This window comes from Onychostoma macrolepis, chromosome 23 (assembly GCF_012432095.1).
Source record: "Onychostoma macrolepis isolate SWU-2019 chromosome 23, ASM1243209v1, whole genome shotgun sequence".
In the NCBI taxonomy this organism is placed as follows: Eukaryota; Metazoa; Chordata; class Actinopteri; order Cypriniformes; family Cyprinidae; genus Onychostoma; species Onychostoma macrolepis.
In genome coordinates this window covers 23,030,622-23,049,258 of record NC_081177.1, presented here as the reverse complement: position 1 = coordinate 23,049,258, position 18,637 = coordinate 23,030,622, and the positions used below count along the sequence as shown (strand labels likewise).

General features: G+C 37.5%; 2 protein-coding genes across 5 annotated transcripts in view; one reads left to right on the top strand and one right to left on the bottom strand.

Annotated features, from left to right (window-relative positions):
• The window catches only part of nkain4 (sodium/potassium transporting ATPase interacting 4), a 63,711-nt gene extending 52,526 nt beyond the window's left edge, over positions 1–11,185 (bottom strand). For both annotated transcript variants that reach the window (XM_058764291.1, XM_058764294.1), the window contains exon 1: positions 10,861–11,185. In XM_058764291.1, coding sequence (XP_058620274.1) covers positions 10,861–10,914 — 54 coding nt within the window. In that variant the 5' untranslated portion in view covers positions 10,915–11,185. The remainder of the gene's footprint in view (positions 1–10,860) is intronic.
• A 7,010-nt stretch (positions 11,186–18,195) lies between these two features.
• Positions 18,196–18,637, top strand: part of LOC131532438 (uncharacterized) — a 62,613-nt gene continuing 62,171 nt past the window's right edge. For all 3 annotated transcript variants that reach the window (XM_058764094.1, XM_058764096.1, XM_058764093.1), the window contains exon 1: positions 18,196–18,473. The gene's annotated coding sequence lies outside the window, so the exon portion shown is untranslated. The remainder of the gene's footprint in view (positions 18,474–18,637) is intronic.

Below are 18,637 nucleotides of genomic sequence, written 5' to 3'. Positions count from 1 at the left end.
ATTTGGAAAAAAGAAAAAAGAAATTATTAAAAAATTATTAAAAAAAGAGAACTGAATTTGGAACGAAATGGACCTGAATTTGGGGGAAATTGATTTCACAGGACCCTAGTAGTACGAATGAAATCAGTATGTACTATAGCCGCCATGCTGGCTTTGTCATGTGACCTGTAAAGTCAGTTATGGCACTTCATTGGTAAAGCGTCTATTGGATGTGCACTTCAGAATCCAAGTGAAGTAGTTGGTCAACTGGATACTTATCCACTACTGTTTTATTTGTGGAAATTGGTTCTTTAAGGTAACATCACTGATAGTCATGACTGACAGATTACACTTGGGTTTGTGGCTAACGTTGCTAAGCTAACTGCTTGACTTTTGCTAGACACAGACACATCTAGCACAATGCATTGTGTGAAATTGCGAAATAGTTGTAACTTCCCCTTGTGTGCTCATTTTCTCTGTCTCCTTCACTTCTGTAGAGTATCATATGATCAGTCACCTTTCCCCTCAGAGCTATTGATCAGCGTCTGGGTGAATGACAGGCCTGCTGTTGCACTCAATACAGGGGCTTCAGTTTTTCAGAGTGCGGTCAATATTCATACTCAAGGCATCAATCGACCTTATTCAGGAACATCTTGTTGTGGACTCAGCACACAGGTGGTCTAAACCAGTTGTCATGGCTGAGTAATGATCCAAAAAGACCAAATGCACCACTTAGCTAAGCCTGCTAGCTTAGCCACAATGCATTATTCACAAAGCAGACAAAGTTAACCTGATTCATCTATTCTAAATAGATGCTTTATATCGCCGATATCAGCAGGTGCGCATGTGGCCTTTCGTTGGTACTTCAGTGTTTTATTCTAGGTGCCATAAGATTCACTCGCACTTCCATTTAGCCCGTTCTTGTCCTGAAGATGCTGCTTGTTGGCATTACAATCAATGTCAGTGTTCTCCGAGACAACACTCTTGTTTGTCAACTGGCCAATCTTCACAGTCAGAGGCCTGACACAATCAGTTTGTCACAGTCTGATGAGATGTCAAGATTGAGAGAGAGAGAAACAGAGCACTTCTTCTCCAGCTTAAGGTGCTGCACAAAACATTTCATCTGTAATTCAACACTGAAGCTCACAATGGGAGATCAGGATGTCAGTAAGTGTAGAAGGAGGTCAGAGGTCGAGGAGATCAGTTGATTGTTTGCTTGCTGGTGGGATGTTGATAAAGCAGTGATTCATATGCACTGACACAGTGTTGACTGTGCGTGAATAAGCACAGATATGGAAATTTAAATCCATCATTGAGAATTTCTGGGATATGAGTAATACATCACATCTAACTCCTCCATTTCCACTTGCTCATCATTTTCATTTATTCATTTTGATGCAGATGTTTCTATCCAAAGCAACTTAGTCATGGCATGGGCATAAATTTCATCGAACAGTTTGGGGGAGTATAATAAACAAAATTTCTCAAGAGCAATTTTTACAGCCAAAATTGTACTTGTGTACACAGAGGAAAGCAAGCGCACTGTACCACTTAACATCATATTGAGCAAAACCCAACACAACTTTACATCTACAATATTAGCCTAATATCAGTTCATATATCGCCACGTTTGTTGTAGTGGGTGACTTAACCAAGCTACTAAACAAGCTATGATACACTATAATCTCTAACATAGCGGACTCTTGGGAAAATACATCGGTTATCATAATTTTTTTTGTGAGGACTAATTTATTAACGACTCAGCATCATCTGTATTAAAGAGAAAAGAATCACAATGTTTGACACGAATGCTTAACATATGCGTAAAGCCGAATGCATAGCCTTTCAAAATACACTCTGTTTGCACAGATGCTCGGCACATGCACACTAGATACCTTCGCTTTATCTGTTGAGAATTTATCATCATAAAATATTTTCCTATTTTTTTGACTAGCATCTCCAGTAGTTTGTTGTTGTTGTCGTTCCGTCTCTTTTCGTTCCGTTTATTTTTCGACTGTGAAACAATGATCCGGACCTGTGCTATTTATATTATACATATTTTTCTTAAATATATACACATGCATGTGTGTGTATTTATATATACATAAATATACACAGTACACACACATTTATTATGTAAACAAAAACTTTTATTTTGGATGCGATTAATCTCGATTAATCGTTTGACAGCACTAGTAAAAACTGAAGTATTCTTTTGAGTTTTAGAAGGCAGTTCTCATGTAGGCAATTCAATACGTTCAATTCAGTTGCTGAACACCACTGGATTTATGTATAAATATTGTTAATTTCAATTGTTGCACAGTTCTAATAACCAGTCTATGGTCACACTTTATTTTAAAGTCCAGTTCTCACTAATTACTAATTACTGCTTATGAATAGTTAATAAGGCAGTTGTTAAGTTTAGGTATTGGGTAGGATTAGGAATGTGGTCATGCAGAATACATGCTTTATTAGCACTAATAAACACCCAATATGTTAATAATATGCATGCTAATATACACTGAACAAAATTATAAACGCAACACTTTTGTTTTTGCCCCCATTTTTCATGAGCTGAACTCAAAGATCTAAGACTTTTTCTATGTACAGAAAAGGCCTATTTCTCTGAAATATTGTTCACAAATCTGTCTAAATCCGTGTTAGCGAGCACTTCTCCTTTGCCGAGATACTCCATCCACCTCACAGGTGTGGCATATCAAGATTCTGATTAGACAGCATGATTATTGCACAGGTGTGCCTTAGGCTGGCCACAATAAAAGGCCACTCTAAAATGTGCAGTTTTATCACACAGCACAATGCCACAGATGTCGCAAGTTTTGAGGGAGCATGCAATTGGCATGCTGACTGCAGGAATGTCCACCAGAAACACTGCAGGAATGTCCACAAGCCGTCTCCAAAGGCGTTTCAGAGAATTTGGCAGTACATCCAACCGGCCTCACAACCGCAGACCACGTGTAACCACACCAGCCCAGGACCTCCACATCCAGCATCTTCAGCTCCAAGATCGTCTGAGACCAGCCACCCAGACAGCTGCTGCAACAATCGGTTTGCATAACCAAAGAATTTCTGCACAAACTGTCAGAAACTGTCTCAGGAAAGCTCATCTGCATGCTCGTCGTCCTCATCGGGGTCTTGACCTGACTGCAGTTCGTCATCGTAACCGACTTGAGTGGGCAAATGCTCACATTCGATGGCGTCTGGCACTTTGGAGAGGTGTTCTCTTCACGGATGAATCCTGGTTTTCACTGTACAGGGCAGATGGCAGACAGTGTGAATGGCGTCGTGTGGGTGAGCGGTTTCCTGATGTCAACGTTGTGGATCGAGTGGCCCATGGTGGCGGTGGGGTTATGGTATGGGCAGGCGTATGTTATGGACAACGAACACAGGTGCATTTTATTGTTGGCATTTTGAATGCACAGAGATACCGTGACGAGATCCTGAGGCCCATTGTTGTGCCATTCATCCACGACCATCACCTCATGTTGCAGTATGATAATGCACGGCCCCATGTTGCAAGGATCTGTACACAATTCCTGGAAGCTGAAATCATCCCAGTTCTTGCATGGCCAGCATACTCACCGGACATGTCACCCATTGAGCCTGTTTGGGATGCTCTGGATCGGCGTATAAGACAGCGTGTTCCAGTTCCTGCCAATATCCAGCAACTTCGTACAGCCATTGAAGAGGAGTGGACCAACATTCCACAGGCCACAATCAACAACCTGGTCAACTCTATGCGAAGATGTGTTGCACTGCTTGAGGCAAATGGTGGTCACACCAGATACTGACTGGTTTTCGGACCCCCCTGGACCCCCCCAATACAGTAAAACTGCACATTTTAGAGTGGCCTTTTATTGTGGCCAGCCTAAGGCACACCTGTGCAATAATCATGCTGTCTAATCAGCATCTTGATATGCCACACCTGTGAGGTGGATGGAGTATCTTCTTGGCAAAGGAGAAGTGCTCACTAACACAGATTTAGACAGATTTGTGAACAATATTTGAGAGAAATAGGCCTTTTGTGTACATAGAAAAAGTCTTAGATCTTTGAGTTCAGCTCATGAAAAATGGGGGCAAAAACAAAAGTGTTGCGTTTATAATTTTGTTCAGTGTAATATCGCACGCTGTTATTAGTGAGAATTGGTCCCTATAATAAAATGTTACCCAAACTTGATACTATTACATATTATTAGTTTCGTTTAAAAATTTAGAATTAGTTTTTATTTATTTTTTTCCATTTTCATTTTAATGTTTCAGTCATTTTTGGTTTTGTAAGTATGTCTATATAGTTTGCATTACTGAAATAAAATTGTATTTTATTTCAGCTAACGTTTATTGTATTTCAAGATACTTTTTTAGTTAATGGTTTAAGTTTTAGTTCAGTATAAAACCCCTGGTACTATGATGAAATTATTTTGCTCTAGATCTGCTGCAGTCCTTCATCAGGCATGTTCTCCGTCAACCCACACCAGGCCTTCCAGAGTGAAGCAGAAGCATTAGGTGGGAATGTGGTTGTGTGTGTGTGTGTTTCTGTTTTTTTTCTGATTCATTCCACTAATTACCCTTAATAACAGCCTGAGTGCATTAATGAAAAGTTGTTAATTCAGAGTACATAGACTGTGTGCGAGTGAAAGAGAAAAGAGGTGGTGGCGTCCTTTGTTTTATAAATATTCATCTGCTTGTCTGGCTGGGGGATGCACATTGGGTGTTGGGCTGAATCATATGCAAATCAGCTGATAAACAGCACCGCTTATCCCTGCCTTCATTTCTCTGGGAGATAGAGGCTGCCGCCAGGTCTCGTAAAACCGTTGGGTGTTTCTGTCTCCCCTAGCTGTCGTGAAACAGCCAACAGGGGCAAATTAACCTTTACAGGAGGGCAAAAGGTTCCATCAACATAACCAGTGAACCGCTGTAGCCCCGTAATGACACCTCGCGAGCAAATTAAACCACAAATTACCCCGTCCTAACGTTTTTTTCCTGCCCTCCCGTGAGGGTCTTTGACTTTGTGGAGTCAGCTGGTGCATGTTTCTGTGGCTTCTTGTTTCCATAGGGAGCGCTGTTTGTTTAGATAATCTGTCTCTCAGTGGGGAGTTAAGAGTAAAAACACATGACATGTCAACTTTACTTCCTCTTACAGATGGACCAAGAGGAAAGGCATGCTGACTGGACCTATATTAAGCATGTGTGGACATTTTAGTGGGGGTTCAGTATGAGTTAAGCTCTTGTGACAAAATCAGTGACATGCTGTTGATTACCTCAGAAAATCATTTAATCTCTGTCAGTTTGTAAAACCAAGCAAATTGCATTTACAGCAAATGCACTTATATAGTAAGGCTATAAGGCAAGGCTCCTGACTAGATACACATCGTTTTAACAGTATAACCATAAGCAGGGTTATGAACTAAGAAATTGTTCCATTTTGTAAACAATAAAAGTTCTAGAACCAAAAGGTGTTCCAATGGAACACCGTACTGAAATATTTACATATAAATATGAAATACTACTAAATATTTCCTGCACTATTTTCAAGGGAGACACAACACCGATGGTGAAACCCACATGACTATTAAGTCCGCGACACATCAAGCCAACAGTCACTCAATGTCGCTCATTTTTAGATGCGTCCCAATTCAGAGGCTGCATCCTTCAAAGGCTGCATCTGAAGAGCAAATGTGTCACAAATGTCCCATTTCAAAGGCTCCTTCAAATATGGCCTTGAAATGCGTCCTTTGATTCCCAGGCCATGCAGGAATCAGGATACAACTAATGGATCCTTTACAGCCCAGACAATCCCAAGATTCATTGTGAATCAGTTACAACAGTTTTTTTTTAGTTTTTTTTTTTAATAAAAGGCAAGATTACAGTTTCAAATGGGTTACTGGCTTTCAACGTACTCAAATATCTAACAAAACAAATGTTTAAACACACATTAAAAAATTTAGACTTTTTATTATGTACATAAACGGACCATGGTTGATCTGGAAACATTTTGTTTTTAAATTATTTCCATGCCTAGCCACACGACTTTATTTGTGCTGATCTGTGCAAAGTTATACTCAGTCTTTCAACTCATGACCATGTAAGCAAGTAAAATCTACAACTTTTGCATGATAAATGCAAGCCAGTATTGGGAAAAGTTACTTTTAAAAGTAATACATTACAATATTGCGTTACTCCATAAGAGTGACTAATTGCATTACTTAGTTACTTTTTATGGAAAGTAATGCATTATGTTAATTTTGTGTTACTTTATGTAATGTGGGCTGGGCTTGCTTATTTTATTTTTTTTTTTTTAATAACAACAAAATAAGTTATATTTTTGGTAGCTGTAAACACCCTTTCACACCAAAAGTGAAATTAATAAGCCTCAGGCTGAAGTAACTTGCGTTACATATTTGAAAAAGTAGATTTAAAAGTAATGCGTTACTTTACTTGAAAAAAGTAATCTGATTACATATCTCGCGTTACTTGTAAGGCATTACCCCTAACACTGATGCATGCTTATCAGAAATAAACTCATACTGGAAAGATACATCTAAAAAGAATTATTATGAAAATGCAATACAGTAACCAGATGTTATCTACAAAAAACAGTAGTGCCACCACTAAAGATAATTTAAAAGAACATAAGTGTTTTAACAACAAAAGTCTTTATTTGTGGTTTAAACCTCTCCGTAATGCCATACCCCATAGACTACAAATGTAAGTTTATGAATGTAAACAGTGTTTGGACAAATCATGCTATCAATACGTTTTTGAATGGAGAACTTTCCTTTAATCTGTATGTAAAGAGGTCACAAAAGATAATATGCATGGTATCTATTCAACATTCAGGCCTGGATTTGACGTGTGTGTGTTTATGGGTCAGAAGTCAGAGAGTATCCTCCTCCTGACCTCATTACCGTAGCTCTCCACAAGTCTCTCTGCCATAAAGAGGTCAAAGCCACTGCCATGTATTACCCACAGTCCATCAGTCACTTTCTCTATTCAGGGGTTGTCAAACACACACCATTAAGTGTGTATTTTTTTCTCTAGTCAACAGTATGTACAACACCGCAAGTACAACTCTCTTTCTCCGACTGATTAGTCCGCCTTTTCTGGTTCACTTCATAGCGTCTCTCGAATTCTGTCCTAGTTTGACTCATCTCTTAAGGAAAGATACTGTAGAGGAAATGTATTGCATGAGGCAGTGTTTTGTAATCTCCACCTCTAACATACTTTAAGGATTACTTCACACAAAAAGGAAATTTACTCACACTCATGTCATTGCAAATCCATGACTTACTTTCTTCGATGTAAAAAAAGAAAAGTTTGTGCTGGTTTTTTTTCCTCAAAAGAAATAAAGCACAGGGACCAAAAACAGCATAATAGTAGTCCATACGATAAATAAGATGGTAAAATGCTTGGCCGTTCTTTAAAATTCCTCCTTTTGTGTTCAACAGAAGAAACTGAGTCATACTGGTTTAGAACAAGAGTTTCATTCTTTGGTGAATTACTCTTTTAAGTCAAAGATAAAAATTCAAGCTGCTTGTTAACAAAAGAAAGAATTTTTAATCAAGAAAACCCCATTATTAGGCTTTGCCTGGATACAGATTAAATTCCTCCCAGGTTAACCATGAATCCCTGCACGGCCCGATCATGCGAGAGAAGTGGTAATGAGAGATGGTTCATGGAGGAGAACGTCTCAGAATTACAAGAAACTTGATAACTGTCCAATTCATTCCAAACATAGTGATTTCCAAGTCTATGTGGAGAATGTCTGTATGAAAAAGCCAGATTAACTCAACACCAGGGAGTCTTTAAACCAGCTGCTGACAGTTTCATGTGCTTTTAAACAAACTCCTCGTCTATTACTGCTAGAGCAGAGATATGGAGGAGGAGGAACCAAACCAGATGTTCCTCAACAGCTACAAAGGGTAAAGTTCAAAATGGTTTCCATGTGTGTGTCTACCTGTGTTTCCCATGCTCCTCTCCTTCCCTTATCCGGCACAAACAGGTGTGTACGGCTCTCACGAATGACATCGGATCAATGGAATCATCTTCAGTGAGTGGAATTGAGAAATAGGAAAAGTGTGGTGCGGCTGACACAGAACAGCGTACGCAGTTTGCGTCCAGCGGATATTCTCCAAAGCTACGGTGACGCAGAGGAGAAGAATTGTTGAATAAATTCATTGTTTTTTTTCTTTGCGTACAAAAAGTATTCTCGTAGCTTCAAAACATTACGGTTGAACCACTGATGGCAGATGGACTATTCTGATGACGTTTTTCATACTTTTCTGGACCTTGACAGTGTTAATTGCTTGGCAGTCAATGGGACAGTCACAAGCCTCCTATATTCATTGGATGTAATAATGAATATAGCAGTCATTATTTACTCCCGACGTCTGAGCCGCTGAAGACGCAGAGGATTAACGTTACTTTAGTTTTTGAAGGGAATGCGCCGATCCCCAATCTGCCTAAATGCATCTATGTTCGCGCGAATCATTCGTGATTCAGCTTCATCTACAGAAGAAGTGAGTATAAGGGTGTTTTATGAATCTTTGCAAATCGCCTTTCCTAATAATGTGCTAGTTAGCCAGTTTCGCGGCTAAAGTAAACAGTACTGCTCATCACTGCACAGAAGAGAGGGGCGGGGCGAGCAGAGCTCATTAACATTTAAAGCAACATGGACTAAAAAATGGCTTGCTGAAAACGGAGCTGATTTTGACAGGGGAAAAAAGGTGTTTTTTACACTAACATTGAGAAATTTTAACCAAAGTATGTTATAGACTTTTCATTAAGAACCTAAAGAATCATACTATCACATCAACTTGTGGAAAATGGGCATCCGATGATCCCTTTAAAAAGCTCTAACATTGTCCAATAGCCAATATAGCACCAACATATTGTGTATCCCTAATTTTGGTCTCCAGATAAAACTCATGTGTTTCCTTCAGTGAAAATCTATTAAATTTTTCATCTGTTTTATAATCTGCCAGCCAAAATTCATCTGATCACTTGAAAGTAATACCACAAATCTCCTCAACAGAAATAAAAGAGGTTGCTACAGTGTCAAATTTGAATAAGGTGCAATCAGTCTCCGGCAGCTGTTTAGCAGTGTAGGCGAACAACGCCCGTTTACATTGCCGTGGGATCAGTTAAGTTGTTGAGACTGGGATTGCGGATGGGGGAGGCTGACTGAAACAATGCAAAAAGCAGCTGCAAGACTTTCCACATGAAAATGGGGACACCAGCAACTCACTGCAGAATGATGATTGCAGATTTCAAAGCCAATATAACATTTCACTGACAAACAACTTCTACGAACACTTAAGCTAGGATGGAGTATCCGATGAACCAAAGCGAGCTGCAATAAAGATTAAGCGACAATTACAGTATAATAGCTTCTTGGAGAGACGAACATCTCTCTCTTTGACAGGAACATGGGTAGATCTAACTAATGACTAACCACTGAAAGCTCCTGCCAACTCTATCCAGAGTGTAAACAGATCAATTTAATGCCTAGGGGCATGCCGTGGGGTCTGCAGAGTCCTCGCTATGCACTTTTACAAACTAAACTACTGTTCAAAAGCATGTAAACATGTTGTGTCAGCACAGTCAGATATTTATGGAAACTTCATTATGAATGTCCTCTTTATGTTTTTCACCTGTTATGAGTTCAAGGCCACAAAGGTCTGGAGGTTTTTTAATAGTATACTAATTATCTATGAAACTGTAGTAGTGCCAGATCTTTTCTTCAGTATTATGATGTACATTTGAGTGAAACAGCCTATCAAAAATTGTAGACCAGGACTTGTTTTAATCCATTGATTGTTGATTGGATGGAAGCAGATCTGAATGCCAGCCTGCAGTTGATTGTAAGAAAGTTTAAGTGGAATAAATGAATGGAGAAATCCAACATACGTCAGAGACATGTCTGTCGTTTCACTGGAAGATTGAGTTTTGACATTTTGATTAAAAAGTATGAGGTCAAAAAAAAAATGTAAGCATTCATTAGACCTATATCATGCGTATAGAAAATAAATTGGGTGAATTTTCATTTCATGCTGACTTAAATAGTGGTGCATATATTTTGATGTCACAAACATGACAAATTGTAAACAAATGGTTTTAGATAATTTAACTAGCAATACACCAGAAAAACAAAATTGCTTCTACATTTAATTCATGTTTGATGTGGAAAATATGGTTTTATTGTCAATACTGTCAGCTGGTTTTTATTTTCTTGTCTAACGGTGGTGACAAGTCAACAGATGGAGTTGAAAATCATTTTTAATTTTAAATACCATTTTTTTAATAATAATAATAGTTATTTAAAAATGTGTACATTTTCTATTTTAATATAATATTTACTAGTATGCTATAATATTTATTTACTACACTTTTGACATTACATGTCAAGATCTGACTGTGTTGACACTTTTGTGAGAAAAAGAAAACCTCTTTAACGTATTAAACAAAAACAATTCCTTGGCATATGAAGCATATGTTTTTAGCCCTGTATTCTGTTCTGTCCCAGTGAAAAATCAGTGCAACAGTATGAGAAAAGTTCATCTGGGTTAACTTAAGCAGAGCAAAAGCAAAAGCATTAAACTGCCCATAAAAGCCTTTTACAACTCTGGGTTATTTTATGGAGGGGCCAACTACTTAAACAAATGTTCAACCTCAACTCAGATCAAGACAAAAGAGTTCAAGCACACACAATGTTTAAACAATGTACTCATTGTGTATCCAGCAACATAAACAAAAGGCAACAAACCAAAAGGCAATGTATTAGGCTATAAACCAACCAGCTCACATACACGTTGAGCAGTCATAATTATCGGTGTGAAATACACATTTATCAGAAAACAAACTCACCAACTGAAACGTGCACAGAAATATAAGGGTGCACCGTCCGCTGCAGCAACCCATTGTGTTAAACGCGATAATGAGATCCTGAATATATGAGACTATCAGCAGAAAGTCCTAAACAAACACAGAGAAGCGCGTCAGTCTCTGTCCGACACAAAGCGGCTCCGTTGCCATTGTTTCCAGCGGCGCTCAGTGAAACACTCGTGGAAGTGTGGAGCTGGTCACTACTGTAACGGGAGGAGTGTGTGAGACTCGGGTGTGAGACAGTGAGTGAAGTGCGAAGAAAGAGGGAGAGGAAGAAGAACAAGGGGGTAGACGGGGTAAGGGGCGGGAGTAGTAGGCAGAGGGGGTGTATGTAAATCACAATGGCTTGGTTTCACATACACTGATACAGGCTCTGTGTGTGTGTGTGTGTGTGTGTGATTCGAGCCCAAGAAAAAAAACTGAAAAAATAACCCAAGAACCATAGCATTCATGAAAATAACAACTTAAACCAAGCAAGGGCTGGTTGCATGGTTTATTCTGGTCTCACAGACTGGCCAGTCAGCTGGTTTAGCTTTTTGGCCAACTGATATCATTGCCTGACCAACTGGAAAGTGCCCAAACCCCTCTAAAACCAGAAAGCTGGGAGACCACCTTAGACTAGCAAACAAGCACAGAAACCATATCTAAAGACCACATCCCTGCTGAGGGGAAAAAACATAAACCAGTTTACAATGGTGTGCTGGTTTTATTTGGTTTAAGATGGTCTCCTATGCTAAGAAGCTGAAAGTGCCCAAAACCCCTCTAAAACCAGCCTTCGTGATCAACCCTGGAGACCACATAAGACCAGCAAACAGCATAGAAGCCATATCTAGAGAACACATCCCTGCAATAAAAAAACAAACAAAAATGTAAACCAGCCTAAGATAGTGTGCTGGTCTTAAATGGATTCCCAGGTTGAGAAGCTGAAAGTGCCTAAACCCCTCTCAATTTAGCCTACATAACCAGACTGGGAGACCACTTAAGACCAGGAAACAAGCTTAGAAAACATATCTAGAGCCCAAATCCCTGCTATTAAAACAAACAAAAATGTAAACTAGCCTAAGACAGTATGCTGGTCTTAAATGGTTTAAGATGGTTTACCAGGCTATCCAGCTAAAAAATGATGAGTAAAACCAACTGGTTCCCCCTTGAGACCAGCAAAGACTAGTAAACTAGTTTAGATTAACCATTTGTTTAACCAAGTCAACACATAATGGTTGTCAGTTTTACAATCTAACAAAAAAAGGAAAAAGAAAGAAAAAGAAAAACTGCATTAGGCTTAGGCAGGGGGTTACAGAACATTTTTAGATTCTTATTATGAGTGAAGATATATTTGATGTGATCTTTATCATTATTTATTTGTTTGTTAATTTATTTGACAGTGATGGTGAACACGTTCACACAGTTTGCAGCAACAATGACTGCAGTAACTACAGGATTTACACTAAAATATACCTTTGATTATTTTTTTGTATCGTGTGTGGAGTTATAAATGGCATTGGCTGAGATATTTTATTGTCAGTCTGTATCTACATTTATTATGCTTTAAAGTATGCACTCTGGGATTTTTTAGTTTGAAGGAACTAATGTTCGCCTCATTGAAGTCTATTATCAAATCCAAGGCGCCATCTGCTGGTCACAACTACATCCTACGTATTTTTTTTTAAAGATGAAAGCTGGTGTAAATTGGTGTTATTTGTCACTTTTGACAATTTGTCAAATTTGCCAATTTGCCACACACACAGTTATCATCTTTCACCACAGTAACTTGTCAGCATAATATTTTCCTCACTATTTTTTTACTGTTTTTAACTGGGGTTTTTTTGTTGTTGTTGTTGACATTTAAATCTACTGTAAATGAGTTACTAGACAAATAAATGAGGAAATGCAGTCAATGCAGAGCATAATGCAGGATTTATTCTTTGCTGATTTGACTGGTCTAATTTTCTGTTGCAGTTATACACATACAGTGGCAGACTATGGAGCAATATACACAATAACAAGCATAACTTTTTTATATATAACTATTGTAAATAATCAGTCTGTTCAGAGAGACACTGCACTGACTGTACTGATACGTTCTTAAGCTACAGGTATATTGCTCTTTCCCCCTTCATATTCAGATCCATATTTATTGACATGATAAACAAGGACTTCCATTGCCAAACCTCTGTAAATAACACACATTAATGATGGAGTTAATCTTGATCATATCAGTTCTTTGCTAACCCTTGTCTTCTATCCATGACAGCTGTGGCTCTGTCTGTGCTGATCCATTATAGAAAAGCCGTTAAAAGAGGTTCCTCCCCCGTGCTGCTCTGCTCTTTCCTCTCTGAACATGAAGAAGAGTGATGAATCTTTTACAGGTTGAGCCTGTATTGCCATGGAACACTTCACTTCTCATTACATCACTGTAGCCTCTGCTTCCTCTCTTAAAAGCTTCCCTCCTCCCTGTCACACACACACGCACACACACACACACACACACACACACACACGCACGCACGCATGCACACACGCACGCTCAAACACAAACTGCTATAAATAGTTTTTGGTGATATTTTTAGATGAGAGAACTGCAGATACTGTTCTTTGAAGAACATTATTCTTTTAGTAAATATTTAATTTGTATGAAGATTTTGTAGTAATTAACTAATAATTTTGGTTTGCAAAATTTTATGAGACATTTGTACACTTTGTTTGTTTGTTTGTTTGTTTGTTTGTTATCATCTTTTATTTATATAAGTTTTATTAGTTTATTTTGTTTTTGTTTTTATTGAAAACATTATTCTCTTGTAAATGTTAAATTTTAATGTTAAATATTATTTAAGAATATTAACAATGACTTGCAAAATTTAATAAGACATCCGTACACTATCATTTTTTTTTTTTTTTGGTTTGTTTCAGTATGTTTTCATTGAAGAATATTCTTTGGTAAATATATTATTTAATATTTAATAGTTAGTTTATTAGTTAATAAAATTAACAATGTTTTGCAAAATTTGATGAGATATTTGTACGCTTTATTTGTTTGTTTTAATTGCCTGTTTCTTTGTTTGTTATGATGTTGTATTTATTTCATGAATTATTTTTGTTTTGTTTTAGTTTGTTACAAATTCCTTTGTAAATATTTAATTTTAATGTACAAAGATTATTTATTAATATTAACAATGGCTTGCAAAATTTGGGGAGACATTTGTGCTTTATTCATTTATGTATTAGTTTGTATGTTATCATTTTTATTATTGTTTATTTCTAAGTTTATTTGTTCATGTTTGTTTGTTTTGTTTTAGTTTGTTTTCTTTGAAAAACATTACATTACTAATATTAATTTGGTAACACTTTACTTAAAGCTTTTATGCATAATGCATTACAAATGTTTTCATAATGTACAATGTAATGCATTATATCTTTTCATAAATAATTGTAACCAAAATTAAAATGCATTGTAATATTAGTGGTTTTGTTTTTCATGTGTTTTAATGCATTATACTTTTTAAAGGTGTAACAACGAATATTAAAATATTATAATGTATTATAACTGTAGTTACAGTTATTCATGACATCATACAATGCATTATAAGGTGCATTACAAGGCATAATTAATGCATTAAAACGTTATAATGCATTATATATATACAGGCTTTAGGTAAAGTGTTACCATTAATTTTAATGTACAAAGATTTAATAAACAAATATTAACAATGACCTGCAAATTTGATAAGGCATTCATTCATTCATTTTTATTTATTTACATTTTATTCATTAATTTTTGGTTTGTTTTCATATGTTTTTTCTTTCTTTTGTGAAGTGATTTGTTAGCTTTACTTTCAAACACCTCAGCGTTGTCTCTGCACAGTCTCTTGCTTGCTTGCTCTGCTGGTCCCCACTTTGTGGGCAAAAAATGACCCACACAAACACCAGCAATGGAAAGAAGGTCACACTGGGCTATATCAGTAAGACTATCTGATGGGATCCTAGGGGTCCACTGCTCATCACCTCCCTCCAGTTAAAGTGTGTTGATGTGTGCTCTTCTAAAAGGGGGCTTGGGCCTTTCTATTGTACACTTTTCAAACCGCAAGACCTAATGCAGACTGACAGGCCAGTTAGCAGACGAGACCTGTGCTATGAGCCAGACGTAAATAAGGACCACAATAAGACTCCAACAAAGACGGAGGAGAATAAAACCTGCCCACACACAAGCACAAGAGCACTCAGAGAAAGTGAGTTCCTCATTGATTGTTTTGGTGAAGACCCACAGTCATAAAAGAGCTGTGATACAGTAAGTATATTTAGGCCAACTTTAAACACAGCCATGTCTATTTTAGTGGATGTTGCCCAAATACTGTATGAATCACCACTGTATGTGCTTGCTTAAAATGTATTTATTATAATAAATTATTTTACCTAAAGAAGAGAATCCAAAGGAAATAAAATAAGATTATAAAGAAATAAAAAATTAAATAAATAATACATATTTTAGAGCTATTTAGGTAACACTTTACATTAGAGTTACCATGTTATTTACGCTAAATTCAATAAATCACAATACCAATAACAATTTTAGTTACAAGCTGCTTCAGAAAATAAGCACATTGTTCATTAGTCTTACCCACTTACTTGTTCTGATTAATGCTGTAATTACATTGGAGCATGAACACTTATGTAGAGTGTGGCATGCAGCTATTATTTGATTAAAACCATTGATTTCTACTGTGCACATTACAAGAAAGGGTTATACAGTCCAGTGGAGGCAGTACAATACAATACAACTTTATTAATCCCAGAGGTGCAATTTAGGTTCAGGCATAACACAAGCAGACACTGAGACTCGCAAGTGAAGAGCTAAAAGCCACATGGTAAGAGTAAAAGAAATAATTGATAATAAATAAAATAATGTCCTATGAAATATACAGTGTTAATGAGATATAGAATATTTAATACAATGTGAAATATGCAATAATGTCAAGAGGAATAACAACCAGAACCAGAATAAGGGATCATATAATATGTGCAGTGTTCAAAATTTCTGGTCCTCAAATTCTGGCTGAGCAGTCAGCCTGTATTATTGGTGGGGTCAATGTTTTTTTTAAGCAACTTAAAAAGCAACTTTTTTAAGGCAACTGTGAATAAATCATTTAATAATTTGTTCAACCCGATTTATTTAGAAATACACATTCAAGATCAAAACAGTGACGTTTGAGTGAGTCATTGAATCATTTATTCAACCGATTTGTTCTAAAACGCTGATTCATAGCATGTACACACTGTACACATGTACACACGCCCGTATTTTAGTGAATTATGTGTGTACATTACTCCTTAATCGCGTTCTGTACACACATAATCCACTAAAATACAGGAGTGACAACCGCATTCCACAACCACATTAACTCTCGAAAAATACAGGTAGTGACAACCGCATTTACAGAAATTCTACGCAGTGTGTAACAAAGTCTTTTTAATTTGTTCAACCCGATTTATTTAGAAATACTTACTCATTCAAGATCAAAACAGTGACGTTTGAGTGAGGCATTGAATCATTTATTCAACCGATTTGTTCTAAAATGAGCTCAACTCCCGAAAAATACAGGTAGTGACAACCGCATTTACAGAAATTATGCAGTGTGTACGGAACCGAACTGAACAACTAGTTGTTAATGACGTATTTAAACGTGCATCAGAAATGTGTCTTCGTCTGTATGTGAAATGCAAGAAAATAACAGTGAAATTAGTCTTAACCTTAGCACATTTTGACATGGCCGGAGCTAGTTGAGCTCACAAGCCCTGCGGTAAATTGTCAGTGTTGCCAGATCTTCACAGAAAGAAAAACAACAAACAAGAACAAGCACAAAGACACTAATACACCCAAATGCTTTATGTTTTATAACACCAAAAAAAATCTTATATCTCATATCTGCAACAGACCACTTTACAAACTCCATAAAGTGCCTAGCTTTATGAGCTAAGACCAAACAACACGTCTAAAAGCGTGGCAACACTGCAAGACAGCGCTCTATAAAGCAGCCTCCCATGCAGAAACAAAACGCAGCACGTCTATAAGCGGTAGTTCAGTTAAAATCGATGGAGAAAAAGAGTATTTAGCCAAAAAATGGCAGATACCAAACAGCTAAATTCTTCTTCAGTCCTGCAAGAAGCCAAAATGTTGCTATGGTTACAAATGCGGAAGTGAGTGCTGTTCCATACACACATGGAACGATAATTTACAGGACTCACTCCTGCGTTTAAATGCGGTTGTCACTCCTGAAACTTGCAGTGTGTACATGGCCTACAAGTATTCGAAGCAATTTATGAGTGACTCATTGAATGATTCATTAAATGGCTTCCTTCAAAACACAGAATCCTTCAACAAAACACATGTACTTTGTGTTCGTTAGCAAAAGCAAACTTAACAGGTAATATTTTAGTCTAAAATGTAAGTTACTCAAAATTAACTTCTATTTGTATTGAACTGTTGTATAAAATCAGTACAATCATGCTGCCTCCTCATGACTCCAGTAATTTCTTAGAAAAAGCCCCAAGTCGTCAATGCTTAGGACGTTATAAGTAGCCTATTAAACTTAATTTTTAATCTAAAATGTAAGGAGACCGGGCCATGATGTTGATGTAAAGTCTATATGGTCACCTATATGGAACCGGTTATGAATGAATGAATGAATAAATAAACGTGGTTTGGTACAAAATATCAAACAATTGATAGCCTTTTTTTTTTTTTTTTTTTTTAGCAAACAGATATTGTAAACAGCAATATAATTTTAGCAAACAGATATTGTAAACAGCAATATAATATGCTTTCATAACATTCAAAAATGAATGTTATGAAAGCATATTATAAACTTTGAAACGTGTGACAGCTTGACATTTATGAAACATTCCGTTCACAAAGTATGCATCTTTAGGTTAAATTATTAGTCAATTTTTGCCTGAATGTTTGTTTGTTTGCTTATTTAGGCCTATTGTTTGTATAGGCTATAGAAAAAAATATAATAGGCTACTGCAATTTACGTTTGAAGGTTTAAGGTTCGTTTTGAACTGGGTATTTGAAACCAACATTACAGAACCAGATAAAACACATTTGTGCAATTAGACTTTCAACTCCAAACCATATTGAGCTACCGCTCCTGTGACAACTAACCCCGCACTACCAAATATTTGAACGCAATAAATGTAAATCTTAAATCTTTCAGAACTGGGCCGATTTTATTTTCCAATGGGCGGCCCACTCGCGTTAGTGATGAATAGCGTCGTTTTTCCATTGGGTGGCGCTGAGCGGGCTCGCGCAGATGGAGGGATGAGTCTCATCACATGGTCCATATGCCCGGAGAAAGTGAGCGATCATCGCAGCCTCTGCGCTCTCGAAACTCAATCAGAATAGGCGGCATTGAGCGCGCTCCACAGCAGATGAACTGAGAGCACAAGACCAGCCACGATGCTCAGCCTGCAGCGGTGTGCGCCGGAGGAGAGCTGAGGAGCCGCGGCCATGCCGGAGAAGAGCGCACAGTAGAAGTCTTCTCACTGAGGACGGCAGGGATGCTGCGCGCCGCATCACTCTCTCTGGCTCTGTGAAACGCACGGTAAGCGCGCTTCATCTTCCCTCACTGACCATGTCATCAGATGTTGAACTTTGAGCTGTTTTCTCTGGCATTTGGAGGCGTTTTACGCGTTCGGCTCGGCGGGGTGTTGATCAGAACTTTATGAGACTCTTATAAGCTTTGTCACTTTATATAACTATCGTTCT